Source organism: Rhyacophila brunnea, unplaced genomic scaffold (assembly GCF_057557595.1).
Source record: "Rhyacophila brunnea isolate RB1 unplaced genomic scaffold, BYU_Rbru_1.0 scaffold_19, whole genome shotgun sequence".
Classification (NCBI taxonomy): domain Eukaryota; kingdom Metazoa; phylum Arthropoda; class Insecta; order Trichoptera; family Rhyacophilidae; genus Rhyacophila; species Rhyacophila brunnea.
This window is the reverse complement of record NW_028232848.1, coordinates 2,555,835-2,578,076: the sequence shown is the minus strand read 5'-3', so window position 1 is coordinate 2,578,076 and position 22,242 is coordinate 2,555,835. Positions and strand designations below refer to the sequence as shown.

The 22,242-nt window shown below is 33.2% G+C and overlaps 1 protein-coding gene across 1 annotated transcript in view; it reads right to left on the bottom strand.

Moving 5' to 3' along the window:
- Window positions 1-3,493: 3,493 nt before the first annotated feature.
- NKCC (sodium potassium chloride cotransporter) overlaps window positions 3,494-22,242 on the bottom strand; it is a 52,183-nt gene continuing 33,434 nt past the window's right edge. Inside the window, exons 5-16 of the mRNA XM_085946252.1 lie at window positions 21,275-21,383; window positions 20,919-21,058; window positions 18,793-18,984; window positions 16,413-16,644; window positions 16,135-16,256; window positions 15,123-15,258; window positions 13,370-13,581; window positions 11,503-11,744; window positions 10,430-10,689; window positions 6,117-6,414; window positions 4,955-5,100; window positions 3,494-4,361 (exon numbers count right to left, since the gene is read on the bottom strand). Of these exons, the coding sequence (XP_085802378.1) occupies window positions 4,114-4,361; window positions 4,955-5,100; window positions 6,117-6,414; window positions 10,430-10,689; window positions 11,503-11,744; window positions 13,370-13,581; window positions 15,123-15,258; window positions 16,135-16,256; window positions 16,413-16,644; window positions 18,793-18,984; window positions 20,919-21,058; window positions 21,275-21,383 (2,337 nt within the window). The 3' untranslated portion in view covers window positions 3,494-4,113. The remainder of the gene's footprint in view (window positions 4,362-4,954; window positions 5,101-6,116; window positions 6,415-10,429; window positions 10,690-11,502; window positions 11,745-13,369; window positions 13,582-15,122; window positions 15,259-16,134; window positions 16,257-16,412; window positions 16,645-18,792; window positions 18,985-20,918; window positions 21,059-21,274; window positions 21,384-22,242) is intronic.

The window sequence follows — 22,242 nt, the reverse complement described above, 5'->3', positions numbered from 1 at the left end:
TATCCTCTAAATTTTTTGCTTTCAATACTGCCTTTATAAGATATATAACTTTTGAGCAAAAATTTTGGGGATTTTATGGGGGTCCATTTCAAGTCCTGGTCAGGATGGAGTTATGTTTTTAAATACATATTGTTTGTTTTCCATAGTTTTTTTTACATTTGTATAAATTCTGCATTTGTATAAATAATTCTTTTCGTTTGTTGCACAACTTTTTTCGAGTCATGACACCCTGTGTAATAAGGAAAGTAACATGCGACATTTATAAAAAAGGTATCTTCCACAGGACCGAAAAAGCACATTAAATAAATTTTACATGTTGATTATCAATCATCATAATTTCTTTCAGTTTACTGTTTAGTAGTCGGCGACCCCTAGAAACCACCCTTGGAGGTCCTTACACATGGGTTGAGAACCTTTGTTCTAAGCGGACGAAACTGAAAGTTGTATTTTATTTTAATTAAGAAAGAATAATGTAGTATTTGCAAAGATATTATGACCATTTTTGTGTCCATAACTGTATTGTCTCAATAATCTAATTTGTACCTAATATTGTTAATTATTTTAAGAGTAAAATAGATACTCAATTGATTTTTATTGTAATTAAATACAATATTACTATGTAATGTTAGTTATTATATTATTATATGAAAATGTTCCTGAATTATTTTATAAAAATAATTGAGATGGTTACAATTGAACGAATACAAGTGACTAAGTTGAGTAAATCAACTTCAAAGTTAAATATGCAATTATTGTAAATTCTGCATAACTGTTTTCAACATTCTGTTATTACTATTCATAGGTCATGTTAGCATTCCGTAGCTCTGCCATCTACACCCTGTAGATCAGGGATGGCGAACCATATTGAGAAGTGGGTCAAATTTTGTTAATTTTTTTTTTTTTAGTACTAGCTCGTGGGTCACTACGTCACATATTTCAAAATATATCCATAAAAGAAAATAGCTTTTTATAAAACTTTTTTTTATTAGAGACAATTTATTTGTACCCCTCCGAATACTAAAAAACATAAAGAAATAATATAGTATTTGTCGATATAAGAATTTAACTACCAAACTTCATTTAAGTACCGATCGTTTAAAATAGTTGTGTCGAATAAAATAAATAAACGCAAATTTATCATTAAAGTCGCTTTACTAAACTTGGTTACTATCCACTTGGATACCAATTGATTTATTTAAGAATGTTCATTTAATCTGACGAATCCGGTCCTGAAATGTGATAAAATTGTTTACATGGCAAATTACACACAGCCATGTACTACAAGCTGTCCGAATTTAATCAATATTACTCCATTAGTTTAGAATTATAACATACAGGCTGAAATATATAAAAAACCTATAAATAATTGCAAGATAAAATGAACTTTTTATATACCACGTTTTTAAATTTTCTGTTGAATCATATAAACTTGACAATTCTATGTATTAATAAATATAGAACACTGAAATGTCATTTTGACATTTCATATTGATTACCATAGTAACGCACGTATATATTAATAATTTAGTTACTAGGACCCACTCGGCAACCAATAATAGTGAGTAGTAAATATTACTTTTAACGAATTTTTTCCGAAACATACAAAACAGAATTAACTGAAAGTGAATTCAATTCTGCTTAAAGATGGCCAAAAGTATTAAAAAAATGTATTCCCGTCGAGTTCTGATATATTTTAAAAGTTTCAAATGTCTGGCTAGTCGGGAAGTTAGTTAAAAATCTTGGACAAACAAGAAAAAATCTGTAAGTACAAACAAGAATACGAGCTAATAAAAACGTGGGTCATTTAAAAAGCCTGCGTGGATCAGTGTCTGACCCGCGGGTCATAGGTTCGCTATCCCTGCTGTAGATGCTATTTGGCGACCTTTCAGGAGCATATACATAAAAATGTCCTCATCGTCCCATAATACATTATAATGGTATTATAATAAAATTTGCATGTTCTCTGTAAAATGATATGTTTTCGTGTGACATACAATAAAACATTGTATAAATTGGAACATTCCACATTCTATAAAATGGAACATTCCAAATTCTGTAAAATGGAACATTCAACAATCTATAAAATGGAACATTCCACATTTATAAGCTTATTAAAAATTATTTGTGTGTACTTTTGTTTTTTGTATGCGGTAAATTTTGCGTGAATTATGGGGAATGTTTCTTTCATTTTAATTGAATAAACAACATCAAAAATATAATTATTGTCTTTTATTATGTAATATTCCTTAAAAATATAATATATAATTTAAAGCGGTCCTTAACTATTCTAACATAGTATCTATTTACAAATTATTAATATCACTTATTATAAGTACATATTTCTTCAAATAATAGCTTTTCTATCTACATAATTTTTAGCTAATTTTTATAATATTAATTTTTTTACTAAATTTTAATAGCATACTTTATTGTAAAATATGCGTATCGTAAATGTTCATTCTAAAAACTTCATTTCGTCCTGTCTCCACCTCTTGACCATTTTTGAGATCTATAGGGTCATAACTGCAAATAACATGATCTTGAGTAATTTAAGTTTGAATGTTAAATAATTAACTACAATTTAATTAATTGCAGTAGACTGCTGAAAAATATGGCGGTCTAGCACATTAAATATTGTACCAAAGATGTAATATTTTTTCGGCAAAAGGGTCTCATGTAAGATAATGCTTCTAAATTAAAATTTGAAATATAAAATAATCATGGACACAATTGTGTAGGAGGTCACTGCTTCCAAGTAGCAGTTAATGCCATACAGCATTAAAAAATAGATTTTTTTTTCTATTCAACTGCATTCATAAGTCATTTTTGGGTTTTTTTGCAGTTATGACCCTATAGATCTCAGTGTGAGATAATATTACAAAAACTGTATATTCTTTAGCAGTTTCTAATGTAATATTTTTCATAAAGTGTATTGTCTTCTGATAAAAATATATTGCAGACGTCTATGGCACGAATGGTTTGTTTTATCCAATGCTTATGGTTAGGGATGACATATCGTCACCTTACTATTAAAACCTCGTAAGTCTGTTTGAGACGAATGTTGAGGGGAAGCAAAAAACGTAATAAAAACAATATTTTAAACACCTCTCTAATTGATGAATCTGTTAACACTGGTTGTGAAATATGAGGTTTTAATACCATGTTTGAGACCTACGAGTTTTTAAAATTTGTCTATACTAGTGAAGAGAACTGAGGTTTTGATATGACTTGAAATGTTTTTTTGTTTAAAATTTGTCGAACAAACTTGATTTTTCCATAATATCGGACTTACGAGGTCTTAATAGTGACAATATACAAATACATAGTACCTATTAATACTAAGTATAAAGTAGCATATTGGAAGATTTTTTCCGCGAAACGTTCTATTTATTTAGAGGTTGTCCATGTATGATAGGGGGGGGTGAGTTAAAAATGTAACGGCACAAAACCAACATAAGGAATTTATTTTTTTTATATATATTTAACAAATTTTGTAATGAATGGGAAGAGAGTTCAAAATTTAAACAAGGGGGTAAAAGATTTTGTGACAAATGTCAAAATTGTGTGACGTCATTTATGGACGATCCTTCAGGTACGCCGTACGGCCATAATCCTTTTTTAGGTTAGGTTAGCTTAAATTATTGATTTATCATTGACGTTTTAGGATCAAATAAAATGGTGGGTATTGCGTAATTTTGAACATACAAACTTAACGCAATCACAACAGATTAGAATTTATCAGAGTTTAGAGAGTATTTACAGTCAAACTTGTTAAGAAATGTGAAGTTTTCCGCCCCGATAAAGTATCATTTATGATAAGGGTCTGAAATGATAATATGCAGACACTAATCTATAGCCTCATGGAAGATATACTTCATTCGATGGGTTGGTGCATAGGTGTATGTCCAGTATTGAAAGTTATCAGAAGATCGAAGGCGACATATTATACATGTATTTAAAAAACAAATCTCCAATAGCCAATTTGGATGTACAATATTTTTACATTATAAAAATATAACATGGGTGTAATAAATAACTGGATATACAATTTATGTGTACCTACAACTTTTTGATAAACCTATGCATCTTTTGTTGTAATAAATAAATAGGGAACTACGAATAGAACGTCAGAACTGATGTTTGATTTCCCCTAACTAGAAGGAATGGCGGCATGTCTTTGGTTAATACTTCCAGCCACGCCATGTAGAGTGGAGCGGAGACTGTGCCCTTGCGGGGCATAGGCAGAGACATCACCACCAGCGACGCATCCATTGAGTTCTCCAGTAAAAGCTCCCTCAATCGAAGCTGTCTGTTGGTCTTTTCCTGCAGAGTAATTAACTCTGTGTCGGTTATTCGGCATTCTGAAAAAATCATATTGTAGGTATTAATACAAATAGTTTTCAATTAACTACGAAATTAATGTTACACTTAGTTATACCAGCGCATTTATTCCATACACAAGACTGCTTTCAGCTGCTACGGCAGCTATCTAGGGTAGGTTTGTATCGAAGTATTAGCACTTATTGGAACAATTACAAAAAGTTAGTTTTATTTGTTACAATATGTCCTATGTTTTAACAGCACCTCTCTTGGCTGTGCTAAATAGAGCGAGATACAGTTTAGACGGCTAACTTATTAGACTTGTTTGAAGTCAGTAAATTAAATTAACATTGAATTAACCTCTAAAAATTGATAAACCGTTGTCATACGAATAATTTGTTAAAAATTCCTCCCTCCCATAGATGTCAACCCCTCTTTATTTAGATGATAACCAGGACAAATACCCCTGGACATTACCCCCCCCCTATAAATAACCCTCCCGGACAATTAATAACCCCCTGTTTAAAACCCCCCCTCATAAAAATAAAAACAGATACAAAAAATTTACTGGACCCAACCAACAATGGATACAAAAATTTATTTCACAAATTTAACACCATATAAGTATTTTTACCTGATGTGTCAGATTCTGATTCTCTAAATCCAGTGATAAGACTATCAAACAGCTGGGTTGTTGAGGCCTTGGGCTTATCTGTGATATCTTGTACCATCGTCAGGCTTGAATAATCTATCCGGAACTTTGACAGTAAGTTTGCCATGCTGAAAATAAGAATTATAACAATGTTTTAGGTGAAAACAATCATTGAATCGCAGTAGTGTTATTGGATTTAAAGAGAAAAGTGCTGTGAATCTGCTCAACAATGTTTCCTCGTAAAAAGCCTGTTCATATATAAACTTCTTCGCTCTATGGAGGCTCCTCTATTGTTTGTATTGAGAGTTTGGGCTTTATCCAGAGTAATCCATATGAACTTTTCGTGTTGCAACACTTGATAATTGAAATTGAAAATTCTTTAGATTGGGACATTCAAAAATGGTGGCTTGTTTTGACATTGGGTAGTAACTCTGTATAACATACTGTCACATAAGTGTTTGATCGTGATTGTTCATCTAAATTCATAAAAACGTGGGTCATTTAAAAAGCCTGCGTGGATCAGTGTCTGACCCGCGGGTCATAGGTTCGCTATCCCTGCTGTAGATGCTATTTGGCGACCTTTCAGGAGCATATACATAAAAATGTCCTCATCGTCCCATAATACATTATAATGGTATTATAATAAAATTTGCATGTTCTCTGTAAAATGATATGTTTTCGTGTGACATACAATAAAACATTGTATAAATTGGAACATTCCACATTCTATAAAATGGAACATTCCAAATTCTGTAAAATGGAACATTCAACAATCTATAAAATGGAACATTCCACATTTATAAGCTTATTAAAAATTATTGAAATTGAAAATTCTTTAGATTGGGACATTCAAAAATGGTGGCTTGTTTTGACATTGGGTAGTAACTCTGTATAACATACTGTCACATAAGTGTTTGATCGTGATTGTTCATCTAATATTGAAATATTTTAATGTGGCTTATTATATAAAAATGATTTTAAGCTTTTCTTTCTTTAGGATCTTGGTAAAGCTCTGGCAAATAAATCTCAGAACACAAAAGTGGAAATGAATTTTCAATGTAGAATGATATACAGTTAATTTCATCATTAGCTTTAGTAATTTTTTAATCAGTTTTGTTTTCATATATTTAGAAACAGTTCTTACTTTCTCTCTTCTAGCTCCATTTCATTTCTTCTATTAGTAAGAGCAAATATCCTCATTTTGCAGCCTGCCCAATTGCTTCTCGTTGAAATAATATAAGGCAGAAGGATCGTGAGGCCTCCGTCATCATAAAGCCACCAAACATCGATGGTGCCTTTGTTGGGCTTCTTTTGGAAGACACTCATCTTGCTAAGGACTTCCTTGGAGAGCTGGACCCCGTTGCGGCTTTGGTAGATGATTTGTTTCTGGAGAGCCTTTTTCTTTGGCCGCAGCTCATTCAAAGCAAAGTGTCGAGCTGGAGCTATGAAAATTCAATATATTCATAGGCATTAATCTTTTATTAGCGGTGATCTTTTTCTACCAAAAAAATGTTCGAGAAACAAGCATGTATTTTAATCAAATCAAATTTCAAAAATATATAAAGGTATGGCGAATTCATTCACAGAAAAAAGGACTGTATTGGTAGGAATTCATTTGAACAGAATATTGCTTTCAAATCGAATTAAATATAGAAAATGTATATACCTAACAATTATACATATTTAGTGTCCACAGAAAATTAAGTTACATCAGACAATATGTTAATATTATGAATTATTTATTTTACTTAACATAACCTTACAAACATACATATTATTAGAAAATTTTTAGAAAAAAATCTTTTACAGAATGGAATTAGAACAAAAAAATTTGCTTGCAGAATGATTTGCTCCATTCAACAAGCTATCGCACCAGCGTCTCAATATTGTGGATAACTTCTAACAGACAAATTCTGTCAATATGGCCACCATAAAAAAATAAGACTTTTCTTTAGCAATCGAGACCTGAGACTGTGTATGGTTCGCTGTTATATCTTCCTAATCACGGAGAGTTGAGGCTTTCAAAATGTGACTGCATACACTTATCGACAAAATTTCTTGAGCTGAAAGGGTGACAAATGATTACATCCTCAAACAAATGGGAAAGGACTGAGGAGTTCTACGTAGTATCAAAACCAGAAAACTACGATACCAGTACTAGACAATTGGAGTGGTTCATGCCGGAAGTTTGTCAGATAAGTGAATACAGTACTCTCTCAGTAATCCGCCACCCCAAAAACCAGACAAGTGTCCAATTAGTGAAAGCGGCGGATTAGAGTGCATACATACAAAATATGGTAAAAATTAAAACAGGTACCTATCTCATAAAATTAGTTTATTTGAGAAATTTGTACTAGCAAATTGAGATGTCCGGGGTTCCAGCGGCTAGCTCAGGTGTCCATCGAACCCCAGATTCACAAAAAAAGGTATTTTTAAATTGAGGAGAAATTAAATGCAACCACGTCTGTCTCGTGCGTAACTTGGTATTATCTTATATTTTAAATTTTCTTTACAGGTTTATATATTTGGTTTTTACAATAAGTTTCGCAGGTCCGTACATGTTGGAAAAGGGACGCTTACTCCCTTTTTTTTTTCTTTTTAAATTTCCTGTACCCACGCCGACTAGTAAAAAGGACTCGTGATTGGCCAAATCTGATCGCATGATCTTTGATTCAGCGAATCACGAGCCTGACCCTGGCGCCGGCGCGCGAGGATTTCACCGTTGCGCAATGCGCGGCAAAATTTATTATATTTGAATACTTATATTTAGTCTTAAAATTATCTCTTTCATCCATCATCATTTACACTTTTTAAATTAAATTAAATTTATCTTAATTACACCTCCGCCCAATATGTGATTTTCACACACCGGACGAAGGCCTTTACTTATGAATAAAAAATACTTACGTGGTTGAGCAAAGAATCAGATTAGATGTTTTATGAAGCCGTTTCTAGAGGTCAGGGTTACGTTTCGACTTATAGCTACTAAATGATTATTTTACACCGGGAGAAGCCCGCCTGTAACAGGGTGTATCAAAATTATGGTTTTATTTATAATCAAAATCAAGTATTTACTAAATTATACATATTTGTGTCGCTGAGTTTCAAAACCCGCTATAACACCTTTTTGAAATAATTGAGATATATATATCAATGGATTCGTTATTAAAATCTCTACATGAAAATTTTATTGTCTCTTTCAAAGTCCGCTACGATTGACTGTCATTTATGAAAGAAAATCAATGTGTCAATCAATTCACGCTATAACACTATGTGTTACATTCAAAATCCCCTATAACACAACTGACCAATAAGAAGCGAGAATCAGACAAAATGCAACATGGCCGCCAGTACATTTATGTTGTGAGTTGCGGTAGGAGTGCGGTTTTGTTGATTTGATATTCTTACGATTTATAGTCTTAAAATGTGTGACGAATTTATAAATATGGTTAAATCTCCAGTTAATAAAGCTAGGAAGAGGTTGAGCCAACCAAAATCTTGGAAAGTCAACGAAATAAGCCGTAAATGGTAAGTTAAATTAGACATAAATGTGTTAAAAATGCGCGGGTCATCATATGAATTTCCAGTGGCGTGTAACTCAATTATGAACTGGTTAAAACTGTTCTTTTCTCTAATATATTTTTATAATTTATAATAATAAGTTTATTTTTCTGTATAAAACTCTATAAAAACCTTTTGATGGGTAAACGTTATCACCTTATCACTTATCACATATTCAGCAGTGGCAGTGTTATGTTATTTAGAATATTTTCAGTATGATTTTGTGAAGAAAACAGTTTGTTTGTCAAGCACGCCACTGTTTTAAAGAAAATATTTAGCTCTACAGTATTATTCAAATGGTTGCTCTGATATTAAATTTGAGACTTTTCATAACATGTGAGCACCAAATTCCATAAAACCGATTTATTAGTCAGGCACTAATGCGCGACGATAAACCATGTAAATTATTATATTTTGGAGCATTTTTCAATGGCAACCCGCACTTATAACTTATAAGCATAACAAATACCTTTCACATTCAAGTTCAAGTGGTGATGCTACTGGCTCAGCGCGGTGACAGATTATTTGACTCACTTATTTACATATTATCGACTTATAAAAAATGTTATTAAAAATAAAGAAAGCAAACAATTAATTTACTCAAGTAAAATATAAAATAAATGAATGAAACATGTTTGCAGTCAAATTATGAGAGTACCGCGTCACTCATATTTTTTAAAACCAATGTATATATTTTATTTTATATTATTTTTGTGAGAACGAAAAAATATGCTATACATACCTACAGTGTTTTTATGTAAGTTGCATTGTATTTTTAATTGAATTATTTTTACTGAACAATGAAAAATTGTAACATTTTTAATAATTTTTAATGTTTCCTAATTTTTAATTATGTCTTTTATGTAATATAGAAACAAGATGATAAGGTTTTTTTTTTCATTTTAAACTGCTATTTTAGAATATCTACCTACTTATAATACTATTTTTAAATGAATAAAACGTTTATTAAATAAAAATATGTAACTCTTTTTCATCCTACCACGCGCCACCAATGGAAGATTCCGACTTTAAGTTGTCAAAAAAGCCGCTATAACCAAACATTTAGTTAATCAATGGACTAGAATACAATATAAATAGATATGCAAAATATTTTCAAAAATAATCCATCATTGGGCAAAAAAAGAAAAACATCGATAATCCCTTTATCCATAAACTGAGAAGTTTTTATTGATTTTCTCAACAAAATGAAAAGGTGTTATAGGGGGTTTTGAAACTCAGCGACACATTTATAAACTAAGTTTATTAACTAAATATTAAACAGTAAATCAATTGACACAACCAGTTGTTCAGTGAGGCAGATAATATTCTTGAATGGCTTAGGATTCCTGGCTTTCCCTATGACCAAAAGCTTCATTTTGTGTGTCCCGGTTGCATTGGAGCATGGCATAATTGTAATGCGGTCCTTGGGCACTTTCCTCCCTGCTAGAGTATCCTCCAGATAACCTTGCCATTGTACACAGTGACAAGGATTTGTGTGTATACGCGACCGTATAATTATATTAGTAAAAGCTAGGCACTTGATTGTATTAGTAAATTCCAAGCACTTGGTTGGTTTACTCACGTTTTTATTCAAAAAAATCGATTCCAAATGCAATGTTAGGTGGAGGATACTCCATATTACTTTCTTCACGATGAACATACGTTTTATGAAGGAGAAGTTTCCAAAATAAGCCCGTCTCATCTGCGTTGTATACTTGTATGCGGTGGACTACTGAATTTGACAATCGAATACCTGCGAATTATAGAGCTTGATTTTGTGCTTTCAACTAGTACAAATAACGGTGGGTTATAGTAGTTGTAGGATAATCGAGCGGTGGATTAATGAGAGTACTGTAAGTGAATATTGACTACCAAGTATTAAATTTGGCTACTTACGATTGGGCAATGTGTTGCTGTATGCGGAGAGTGGATCAGTCTGAGTCATGTGCACTATATCGAGGTTTGAATCGGCGTGCATCATTTGACCTCCTCCATTCACAAGAACTCGATGAGCGACAGTGAGGTCTCCAGTGGAAGTTCCACCGGTGAGCACGCCTGCGGGAGTACCGGGCTCATCGTCACCGGTTATCTTGGAGAAGTCCAGTCCACCTGATAGTCTTAGGATTGTTACTGCCATTCTGTTGTCAAATGCATTGCTGAAAATCACAAGACATTAATGATTTTTTTAACTTAACTATATTTTATATATAACGATATATTTTATTAATTGAACTGACATTCAAATGGTATTAAGTTAAGAGAAATCATATCTAATCCAGACCTAGATAAATCTGTGTGTGAACAAACTATACAAATGTTCTGTAAACAATTGTCCCAATACAAATGTCCGTGCACAGTCAACTGTTTGAAACTCAACTATACACATCTCTTGAGGACAAGAGAAAACCTGGACGGCCGAAAGTAAGGTGGCCGGACTGCACTACAAGGGATTTAATGATGGTCAGCCAAAGTAGTTGGAAATGATGTGATTTATAAAAAAAACGCATCCTCAAAATTCCTTGGACTGACCGAGTGACAAATGTTGAAGTTCTCAATCGAATGGGGAAGGACCGAGAAGTTCTACGTAGTGTCAAAACCAGGAAACTACAGTACCTCGGCCACATTATGAGAAGACAAAAGTACAGCATTCCCCAACTTGTCATTCAAGGAAAGATCAATGGTAAGCGTAGCAGAGGACAGCGCCGCATTTTGTAGCTTAAGACCCACCGTGATTGGTACAAGTGCAGCTCCACTGAACTGTTTCGGGTAGCAGGCGACAAAGCTAAGATCGCCTTGATGGTGGCCGACCTCCGCTAGGGGATGGCATAATAAGAAAATAAAAAAAATTCTTTGTAGCACTGATGTAATATTTTTTTTTTCTCAGTGTGGACTTGGCAAATGTATCTCAGAGGGCAAGTGTGCATTTTGGTCATCATATTATAAAGGTTCCATTTTTTCATTTGACTTACTGTAAAACGTTAAAGTATCCATTCAGCTCTTCCCAATGACAAGTCCCCCAGTCTTGCTTGAAGCCCATCATCACAACATTTGGTGTGAGCTTCCCAATTCCAGCCGCTTGGAACAGAGCTCTCGCCCCCGACTCGAACCCAAACCCTTCCACCGATGCTACGAATGCTTTGATTTTCCTGTCCCTCAGCCATTCGTATCCTGATTTGTCTATTATTGCCTTCTTGCGATGGGAAACTTTTAACTGGAAAATAAAAGAATTATCGTACTACATAAATATTTTTATGCATCGAATTTAATTTTGGTATGATCACAATATTGAGCTCGATTTGATATAATTAAAAAGGATTTCAGGTTATAGACAGTTTTTATTTCTTTTAAATCATTGTTATTTAAAATAAATACAAAATACATTAAAAATATTTTGTATACATAAACTAAAACTAATATTTAATGATAAACATAGGCAACTATAAAATAATACAATATGTAATAATAAGATTGAAGAGCGAAGTCTTCACTGAGCCTTTTTTAAAGAGGCACCTAGCGGAAAAATACGAAGCTTGCAATTTGTGACATTTTTTTGATAATTTACAATTTCAACTGTATTAATAAATAAATATGTATCTGAAAACATTAAAAATAAAAATATTTTTTATTTTAAGTCAAAAACAAACTTACAATTGTAAAAAATGTAATAAAATGTGAATTTCTTCTATCTGACCGCACCCTATTATTATATATATTTTATGGTCATATTTATTATTAAAATTTAGTTTATTAAGTTTTCTAAGCATCACCTAAGCGATTTTTGACTAATTCATAGTTTTAATATTTTTTATATCTATTTTAAAAAACATCGATTTTTATAAAAAATATAAATGTGTATAACTTGAAATCCTTTTTATTTATATCAAATCAATTATTTTTATAAATATAAATAAAATATTTATATTTATATAAATAAAAAGGATTTCAAGTTATACACATTTATATTTTTTATAAAAATCGATGTTTTTTAAAATAGATATAAAAAATATTAAAACTATGAATTAGTCAAAAATCGCTTAGGTGATGCTTAGAAAACTTAATAAACTAAATTTTAATAATAAATATGACCATAAAATACATGTAATAATAGGGTGCGGATCGATAGAACAAATTCACATTTTATTACATTTTTTACAATTATAAGTTTGTCTTTGACTTAAAATAAAAAATATTTTTATTTTTAATGTTTTCAGATACATATTTATTCATTAATACAGTTGAAATTGTAAATTATCAAAAAAATGTCTCAAATTGCAAGCTTCGTATTTTTCCGCTAGGTGCCTCTTTAAAAAGGGCTCATGAAGACTTCGCCTTATTTTTTGTTTAATTGTATTTAGCTTTATCTTTGACTTCAAATAAATAATTAAAACATTTAAAATACATAATATATATTTTTTTAATGTTTTTAGATATGTGTAGATTAATTAAAACATTTTAAACGTAAATTATCAATAAATTAATTGTTTGCAAGCTTTATATTTTACCGTTAGGTGCCTCTGGTAGGCTGAGCATTCACCTTAATTAATATTCTCTCCTAAAATAGTAATTGATTATTTTATGACACAAAATATCGGACAAGAATGTTTTTGGTTGATTGGAAATATTTTAAGTTAGTTTTCTATATAGCCACACTAGATACGCCGTGAAATCGCTGCTTATCTTAGTGCAATGCCGGATTACTTTGATAATTGGTCAATAGATAGTACCATATTTTTTGCATAGATTTTTTAATAAAGACTTTTAATAATTTGATACAATCAACGATTCATCGATTGCAAACAATCATATCAATGCTGTATTGTTGAATAATATTTTTACCTGTGAAATATCTCCACAAAGAAGCAGTGAGTTGTTCTTTGTGATGAGATTAGCAAGATCCATAAGTGGAGGCCTCGTCTGCGGTTTTCCAGCCAGGACCAAGATTTGTGGGTGGTAATTCTTGACGTGTTCTGTGGTACTCGTCATTCTGTAGGCTGCTATCAGTGTTGTTTTGTAAGTCTGAGCTTGTGTTGACGAACCCCAATTGACATCTAAAAAGGAATATGTTTCATAATTAACCATTCTCAGTGAACAAAGTGTCAGCTGAATGTAAAACTATTCTAACTCACATTTTAAATATTTTAGAAGGGAGTTCTTTGAAACAACCTATTTAAGTTATTTATTATTTGTACAGATAAATGTATACAGTGAAACCCCGATTCTACGGTTTTCAAGGGACCCTAAAAAAACGATAAATCGTTTTTCTCCTGAATTTTTTTCGACGTCTTAAATTATTTTCAGTTCCCCAGCTAGAGTTCTAGTTTTCTTCTTGGTGTCATTTTAGTTGTGACTGAAAAATTCGTTATACGAGATAAGAGACAAGCCTGAGCGCCGACCGACCTGTGCAAACAAAGCGACGCGACTGAAAGGTCTGTATGTACATATAAACAATTCTACAAAAGCAAAATGAAAAATATTCAACAAAAACAGTCAATCGGGATAATATTTGTGACGGGACCATAATATTTAGATGATAGATCGAGGAAAACGATAAATCGGAGAACGGTTAATGCGGGATTATTTAACATTGTTCTTATGGGTGTTTGGCAGGACTTTCAAAAATGAATGATCCGTGCGGGAAAACGATTTATGCGAGAACGGTAGATCGGGTTTCCACTGTACTATTATTTAGTAGGACTATTGATGAACATAATGATGCACAAATGTGGCTATATAAATAATAAATAGCTTAAATAGGATGTTTCATGAACACTTCTGTAAAACATTTTAAATGTAAGTTAGAATAGTTCTGCATTCATTATGTCATATATCTCATATATCATTCATATATCTGCATTAATTAAAACATTACTATCCCTACTAGTTGCCAAACATAAAACAAACTTTAAAAGACCCTAATAAACCCTTGAAATTCCTTGGATTGACCAGATGACAATCAAACGAGAAAGGAAAACCAGAAAACTATATTTCTCACACTATGAAAGGATAAAAGTACTGCATACCCTAACTTGTCATCTAAAGAAAGATCAATGGTAAATGAAGCATACGATGACACTGTATTTCATGGATGAAGAACTTCCGTGATTGGCACAAATGCAGCTTTATGTTCGTGGTAGCAGATGATGGAGCAAAGATTGCTCTGATGGTGGCCGACTTCCGTTAAGGAATGGCACGATAAGAAGAAATTACGTTTTATTTTAATTAATTCAAAGTCTTACTATCAAGAATAATGATAGTTTAGTGTTTACATCATCAAAGATAAAAAAAAAATCCGTATAATACGAATAGACATCACAGAATGGGCAAAAGTAAAAAGGTTTTATCGTTGCTACTATATTATTGTTTTAAAAACTATTTTATAAAACAGCTTCCATCCAAACCCCACGCAAGTGTAAGTGGATATCAATATCCGGAGCTATTAAATTAGGTATTGTGACAGTTTATTTTTAAATTTCATGTTTATATTGAATTTAAAAAATATTTAATTTTCTGTTCAATGTTTTTAGTTGAATTGTGTTTCGTAATTTCGTTATATTTATATTAATTATATTAATGCTGCAGATCAACTCACCGGGTTTCCTGTACACCACAATCAGATAAAGTGCAAATATTATGATGAATGTTATGAGAGATGTTGTCCAGTCGATCAGGAACATGATCGCCACACACATTATAAAGCCAGCCAAACTCAGCCATACATTGTAATACTGAAAACAAAATGATGATAGATTTACATATTACTACATTTGAATACAAAAACTAACTAAAAATGGCAATAGATGTCAGTGTTGTCCAAATTTATGAATATTTTATACTTGATAATATGATAATCAACAGCTGATAGAGATGACTATTTTTTGCTTGTATAAAAAAAAGTTTAAATTTACTAATACATCCGTGCACCCACGATGGCCGCGTGGCTTAAGCGTCGGCTTATAGCATCGGCCAGGTTCGAATCCTGGGTCTGACAAGGGTGACAAGTACACATATTGTTTTTCAATTTGTGTATGAGTCAGAGTATGGACCTAATAGGTTGAGCAAGTGGTTGACATCCATTTCTAGTAAAACAAAATCTGTTAATACAAACCTCCACTCTGTGGAGGCCTATATGATCTTATTAGGATTGGACATGGACAATAATAAAATTAGATCTTTTAACAAATTCACATTTTATAATGTTTTTTGTAATTGTAAAATATTTTGCTTTTTAATGTTTTTTCTCTTGTATCTCACCTGACCGTGTCCGATCCTAATAAGATCATATGGGATCACAGAGTGGAGGTTTGTATTAACAGATTTTGTTTTTACGAGAAATGGATGTCAGCCACTTGCTCAACCTATTAGGTCCATACTCTGACTCATAGACAAATTGAAAAAGAATATATGTACTTGCCAGACCTAGGATTTGAACCTTGGCATCGTGGGTGATATGTATAGATTAATTAAACTACTTAGTTAACTTAATAAACTTAACTCTCAAATTGCAAGCTTCTTATTTTTCCGCTAGGTGCCTCTGGTATGCGGAGCATTCACTTTGAGAATGGAAATTTAATAAGAAGGTTGATATTAATTTAATTACTTACTCTGAATGTTGGCCTCCAGCCCAAAGGCTTAATCAAGGCAGCATGGAATGTACAGAAGTTGATGAGGGCATACGAAGCGAGATAGAAGTTTGATATCAACGGCGCAATTAAATTCAGCTCGGCTGGAATAATTTAAAAATCACTTTTAGTCACATTGTGAATAGCTAACGAACTATGTAATTTTATTACACTAGTCAGCTACATTCAACCGCAGGAGGCCACAGACAGTTTGAAGTTGTATTCATGCGGTGGAGGTCTGTGAAAAAAATACTTCTTACCTATCAATAAAAAGATGGCCGCAACGAAGAACGTCAGCACATATCCGCGGTACGGCTCTCCAGATTTTCCATATCCCTTGGAGAAGAAGATAAGTCCAGGGTAGATTCGATCAATGCCGAGAGCTTGGATCAATCTTGGAACGGACAGTAGATTGGTAAGAGCCGTACTCAGAGTGGCGGCGAAACATCCAGCGTAGATAAGTGGACCCCATCCCGACATCAATTGCATTACCTGTCAAAATAGGTAATTGTCACAGATTTTCAATGCAGAGGAATTATTCATTCATGAGCAAATTCAATAAGTAATAATTATAGAGGTTCATAATATTGTTTCCTGCGGATGTCACCATTAACCTATATCGAGACAAGAATCTATTTGGGGCCGTCCACGTCATCATGATGTTACACGATTTTGGCTATTTTTTAACCCCCCCATTGTCACATTTCATCACATAACATTTTACCCCCTGTCTATATTACGTCACATTTTTGAAACCCTTCACCCGTAAACGTTTTTTTTTAAATATTTATCCTTAAATCCCCTTAAATTTTTGGTTTATTGTATGACAACATCTTTTTGGCTATGTGTTAAAACTATGAACTAACATGCTTCGCCCATTTTACCCGCAATTCCATTATAAACTAACGAGCGCCTCCCATTAGACAACAGCGCCTAGAAGCGTAACCAAGAAGATGTTGTCGTACAATACTTTGTGACGTCGCATTTCCTCTGACCCCCCCTCCCCTCTCAGTTACAAATCATCACATTATATCAACCCACCCCCCCGAAGAGCGTGACGTCATATGTGGACGGCCCCTTTTATAATAGTCGACTAACCTGCGATCCCGTGCCACATTTCCATATTATATAACATATAAAAAATAAAATAAAAGTTTACACGTAGATTACTCATGACATTTTCTTTCACTTTATTATACCCCGTTTACACGTGCATGGATTTACTATTGACAGTAAGTATTATCGCGGCCATAACAAGAAAATGTATGGGTTAACATGTATTATCCTGCAGTTGGCAAGATTGCATGCATGAATCAAAAAAATTTGGAAGTTTCTGAATTTTTATGCGACAGTAGGATTTTTTCGATCTGCACCTGCGCAGTAGAACGATAAACGAATTTTCAGGATGACCGATTTTCACTACCTGTCAAAAAGTATGAAATAGTACCATAAAATGACAACATCGCGTCTCACTCACTCTTAAAGAATGAATTGAGTCAAGGAGAAGTCGTGTGAGCCAACCGACATTTTTGAAAAAAATGAGTTAGGTGTGTTATGGTATTCTACATGTCATAAACTATCATAAAAGTGAAGTGACCTAAGTAAATATATACTAAAATAGTGTTTTATTGGTAAAAATAAAAATATTCATTGAGCTACCGTATTATATTGTCAAATGGTGAAGTGAGCCAAGTCATTAGCTCACTTCACCATTCTCACCAACTGGTTAACGTGTTGTAATCCTATAGAAGTGAACACGGCTAACACGCATGTTGCTATGGTAACATGCTTGTTAGCTGTGTTCACTTCTATGCATTGATGTAAGTTTACCACATAATGGTGAACATGACTAACTTATCTAAAAGTGAGCCAAGTACTATTAGTGTTGAGGTGAACACGACTAACATAGGCTAAAGTGAGCCAAGTGACATTAATAAGTAAAGGTGAAGTAAACTCACCTCTTTTATTATCTTATCAATATTATCCATAAATACTTTTTTTCTATTTGTTTATGTAATAAACTTCCATTTAATATAAAAAAATGAATACAGCTCCATACAAAAAATTATGTAAAAAGTTCATTAAACTAAAACCTTCAATAAGAAAGTTTCATCATATTGTCATTTGGCCTACTTCACTTCTTGAGGGTTATTGTCACGATAGTTTAAAATACTCACTATTGCTGCCAGTAAATCCATGCTCATGTACAGGCGCTATTGTCTCTGTTTGTTTACTGTCAGAAATTACACTTTTATAGTCATAAGTTTTTTTTTTTTTTTTTAGAATTATTAATAACCATGTCCTTGCTTTTTCGTACAAGGTGGTTGTTAGTAATTTTGAACAATCACAAACACCCAGGCTTTGAGAAAAACACATAAATGTTTTTGTCATGACCGGGAATCGAACCCAGAACTCTCGGGTGGAAGACCAGCGCCTTACCCACCGCACCACGAGAGCCGCCTTATAGTCATAAGTTAATAAGTTTTTTAAGACTCATTATTATTATTTCCTCCGGCAATTGACTTGGTGTGTGTTTACATTATTTGTTGCACTTTAGTTATATATTATTTTATACTGAAACTTTAGTTTTAGTAAAAAAAATTAAATTACCTACTATGTAAGAGTTTGGTTAACACTTACGGAATAGCTGTTGTGTAGCCCATATGTGCAGTTTGGAGCGCAGTCTGATAAGGTTCCGTTTATCAGGTCAGAAATGTTTCCGGAAGCATCCCTGATGGCTGCTCCTCCAGCGAACATGACAAATATTGCATAACTCACCATGGATAATAATAGAGCAAGCATTGTTCCCTTGGGAATTGACGAAGCTGGATCCTGAAAAGAGCAATAATAATTACATATCAGTGGATATAAAACTTTTTCGTATAATGACCATTGCTCCACATCCTAAAGCGGGTCCCCAGGCTAGGATCTATGGCGGGCCCCACTACCTATCGCTAAGATTAAGGGCAGTGTGATTTTTTACAGCAGTGTTCCCCAAATGGTTTCCACGGAACCCTAGGGTTAAGGGTATTCCGTGTATTTTTACCGATTTTTAAATAAATCCAGTTGATTTATTGAGTTGTTGGCACTCAGCATATTATGAAGCACTGATCGCGACCACATTTTGTGGTAGGTACCCAAGTAACACGAAACCCTTCGCCATATTCGCCAGAAAACACACAAAATAATTATATAACAAAATTCTACGCGTGAATTATCATTTAATTACATCAATCAAAATATCACATCAAATTATATCGCACGGACACAAATTTTTAAATGTTAATAATCATTTAGGAAAATAGCGCCAAATTTGTGGTGTATTTTTCTCATTTAACTGGTCGTAACTGTAACTTGCCACGCCGGGCCCCCTCTAAGCCCGGGCCCCTAGGATAGAGCCCTGTCAGCCTCCCCCTTGTGGGGGCCATGATAATGACCGATAGTCAACATTAACGCAGTTTGATAAGCAAGGCCCTGGCCGAATTCAAATTAGCAATACCCGATGCAGATTAAAGAATAGTCTTCAATAAGACATATGTCTCAGCCGGCACCATTTTCATTTGACTAGCATCGGATAGAGTAGTTTGCGTCAAGTCCTGAAAGAAACCTCGATAGTAAATGTGAGGTATCCATAAAGGCATTTAGAAAAAAAAACATTTCACGTAAGAACTACCTGTTAAATTCGTCGTAATTAAGTAGGATGCCCGTAATTAGGACATTGATGCCTGGCGTCGTATTTTTTTTTCAAAAAAGATTTTTTCTTAAAGGTGTTTGGAGGAAAACTGAGGTGTTTTCAAATTATGTATATTATAGCGTAATGACTTCAAAAAGACACCCATAGATGGCACTGCCCATTGACTGGACACCGCAAGCGCTATGTAGACAGATTAGTTTTTAACTCTATGTTTACCAGCGTGACTTCGAAAAGAGAGTAAAGAGACCCATATATGGCACTGTCTATTGACTGGACGCCGTAAGCACTATGTAGACGGATTTGGATTTAACTCTATGTTGACTCCGTAATTGGTATCTCTTGCAGATCTCTCACAGTCTTACAGCCAATCAGCTTAGTCTGATTAGCTCTGACCCTTTTGATCATACAGGTCCTCTATTTTGAAACTAAGCATCTTACACTATGGAGATTCATTTTTAGTGATAAGTGTGGTTTCTAGTTGTCAAATATAATACCTACATGAACTGAACTAATCCTTTGGCAAGTTCATCTGGTTATTTGGTCGGACGAGTCATCTTATCTTGTTAATCTATTTTTGTGTACCGTTTGAAGTATTTTCAGTTATTGTTGATTAATCTCTGTGAACTCTGAATAAATACTAAAGCCGGAAGTGTTTCTATTTTTTAAATACTATAACTGGCGACCAACGTGGGCCCTGAGTGTTTCATATTATGTTATAAATAAATAAAACCATCCTATAATATTCAATATTATTATTTAGCAAATAGTAATAGCATCCCCACAAGTAAAAGTCACCGCACGCCGCTGGTAGATAGGCATTTTTATTACGAGTTGTTTGTTACTATGGAACAATGTAGTGAAAAATATTATGTTCATGTTCTTGTCCGTCCAGATTCATTGGAATTTAAATAAATACACGTAGGCGATGTAGGAATTTTAAAATTTGGCGCCCCCTAATTTTCAGCGCTTTGGGCGGTCACCCGTGTCGCCCTACTTACTGGGCCGGCTCTGGCACCATTGAAGAAAGAGATTAGAAGGGACTAATATACTAGTTATTGATATACTTTCTTACTTTTAGATCTCCTGAAATATTTGCTCCAGCCTGGATTCCGGTGACGGATGGAAAAAATATGGCGAACACCGAAAAGAAGTCCTGGTTCACCTTTTCACTGTATCTATAGTCAGGTCTCCAATTTGAATCGAACACATCCACTAGAAAAATAAATAAAAACAAATTCTGTTATGGCATAGTAAAAAAATCGGCATATTATGTAAATATATTTTAAGCTAAGGTTTTTATAGATTTATTTTAACAAGACTCTATAAGTACAACAGAACGTTATGAAATTTAAATTAATATTAATAGTCGGACCAGTCGGACAGTTTGTGTGTACGTGCCCTTAGGAAATGAGAATAGTAATAAATTACCGCTGAATCCAACAAATCCTTTTGATTTCTGCTCATCGCTTACTGGACCAATTCCCGTTCCGACCAAGAAATCCAAAATGGCTGCAAGAATGATCGCTACCAGGAAATTCTGAAAAACATCAAATTTGTTAGCACACTGTACAATCAATGTAGGTACATCATAGATGGGTCTAGGACGATTTGGCGCCGGGACAACTGGGCACGCAATCGAATGAAATTCAAAAATACCTAGACATTTAATCTTATTATTTATATTAAAATTATTATCTAATACTTAGTGAGAATGTAAATATACACACGTAAAAATAATGATTTAATTGTGCAAATGTTTAAGTTTCAATGAGAAGAGAGTTCTTCTATTTTACAACGTTTTTATTAGCTCGTATTCTTGTTTGTCCGGTGGTTGTTTGTCCAGCACTAATCTTGCAATCGATTTTTAACTAACTTCCTGACTAGCTAGACATTTGAAACTTTTAGAATATATCAGAACACAATGCCAATGCATTCTTTTAATACTTTTAGCCATCTTTAAGCAGAATTGAATTCATTTTCAGTTAATTCTGTTTTGTATGGAAAGTTATTTCAGAAAAATCCGTAAAAAGTAACAGACTATTATTGGTTGCTAAGGGGGTGGTCCTAGCAACTAAATTATTAATATATACGTGCGTTACTATGGAAATCAAAATGACATTTCAGTATTCTATATTTGTTTGTTTGTTTTTTATTTACTTCACATTAAGCACAAGTTTGAGCATATTGAGCATAATAATTCAACAGAAAATTTAAAAACGTTGTATATTAAAAGTTCTTTTTATCTTGTAATTATTTATATGAAGCCTCAGGCTTAATAATTCTCAATCCGCAATAAACAACATAATTTTAAGAGCAAAATTAATTAAAACCACTAAGTAGTAGATAAATGTCTCGTCTACTTAAAACGTGTAAAATCGTAACGAGCGTCTATTTAT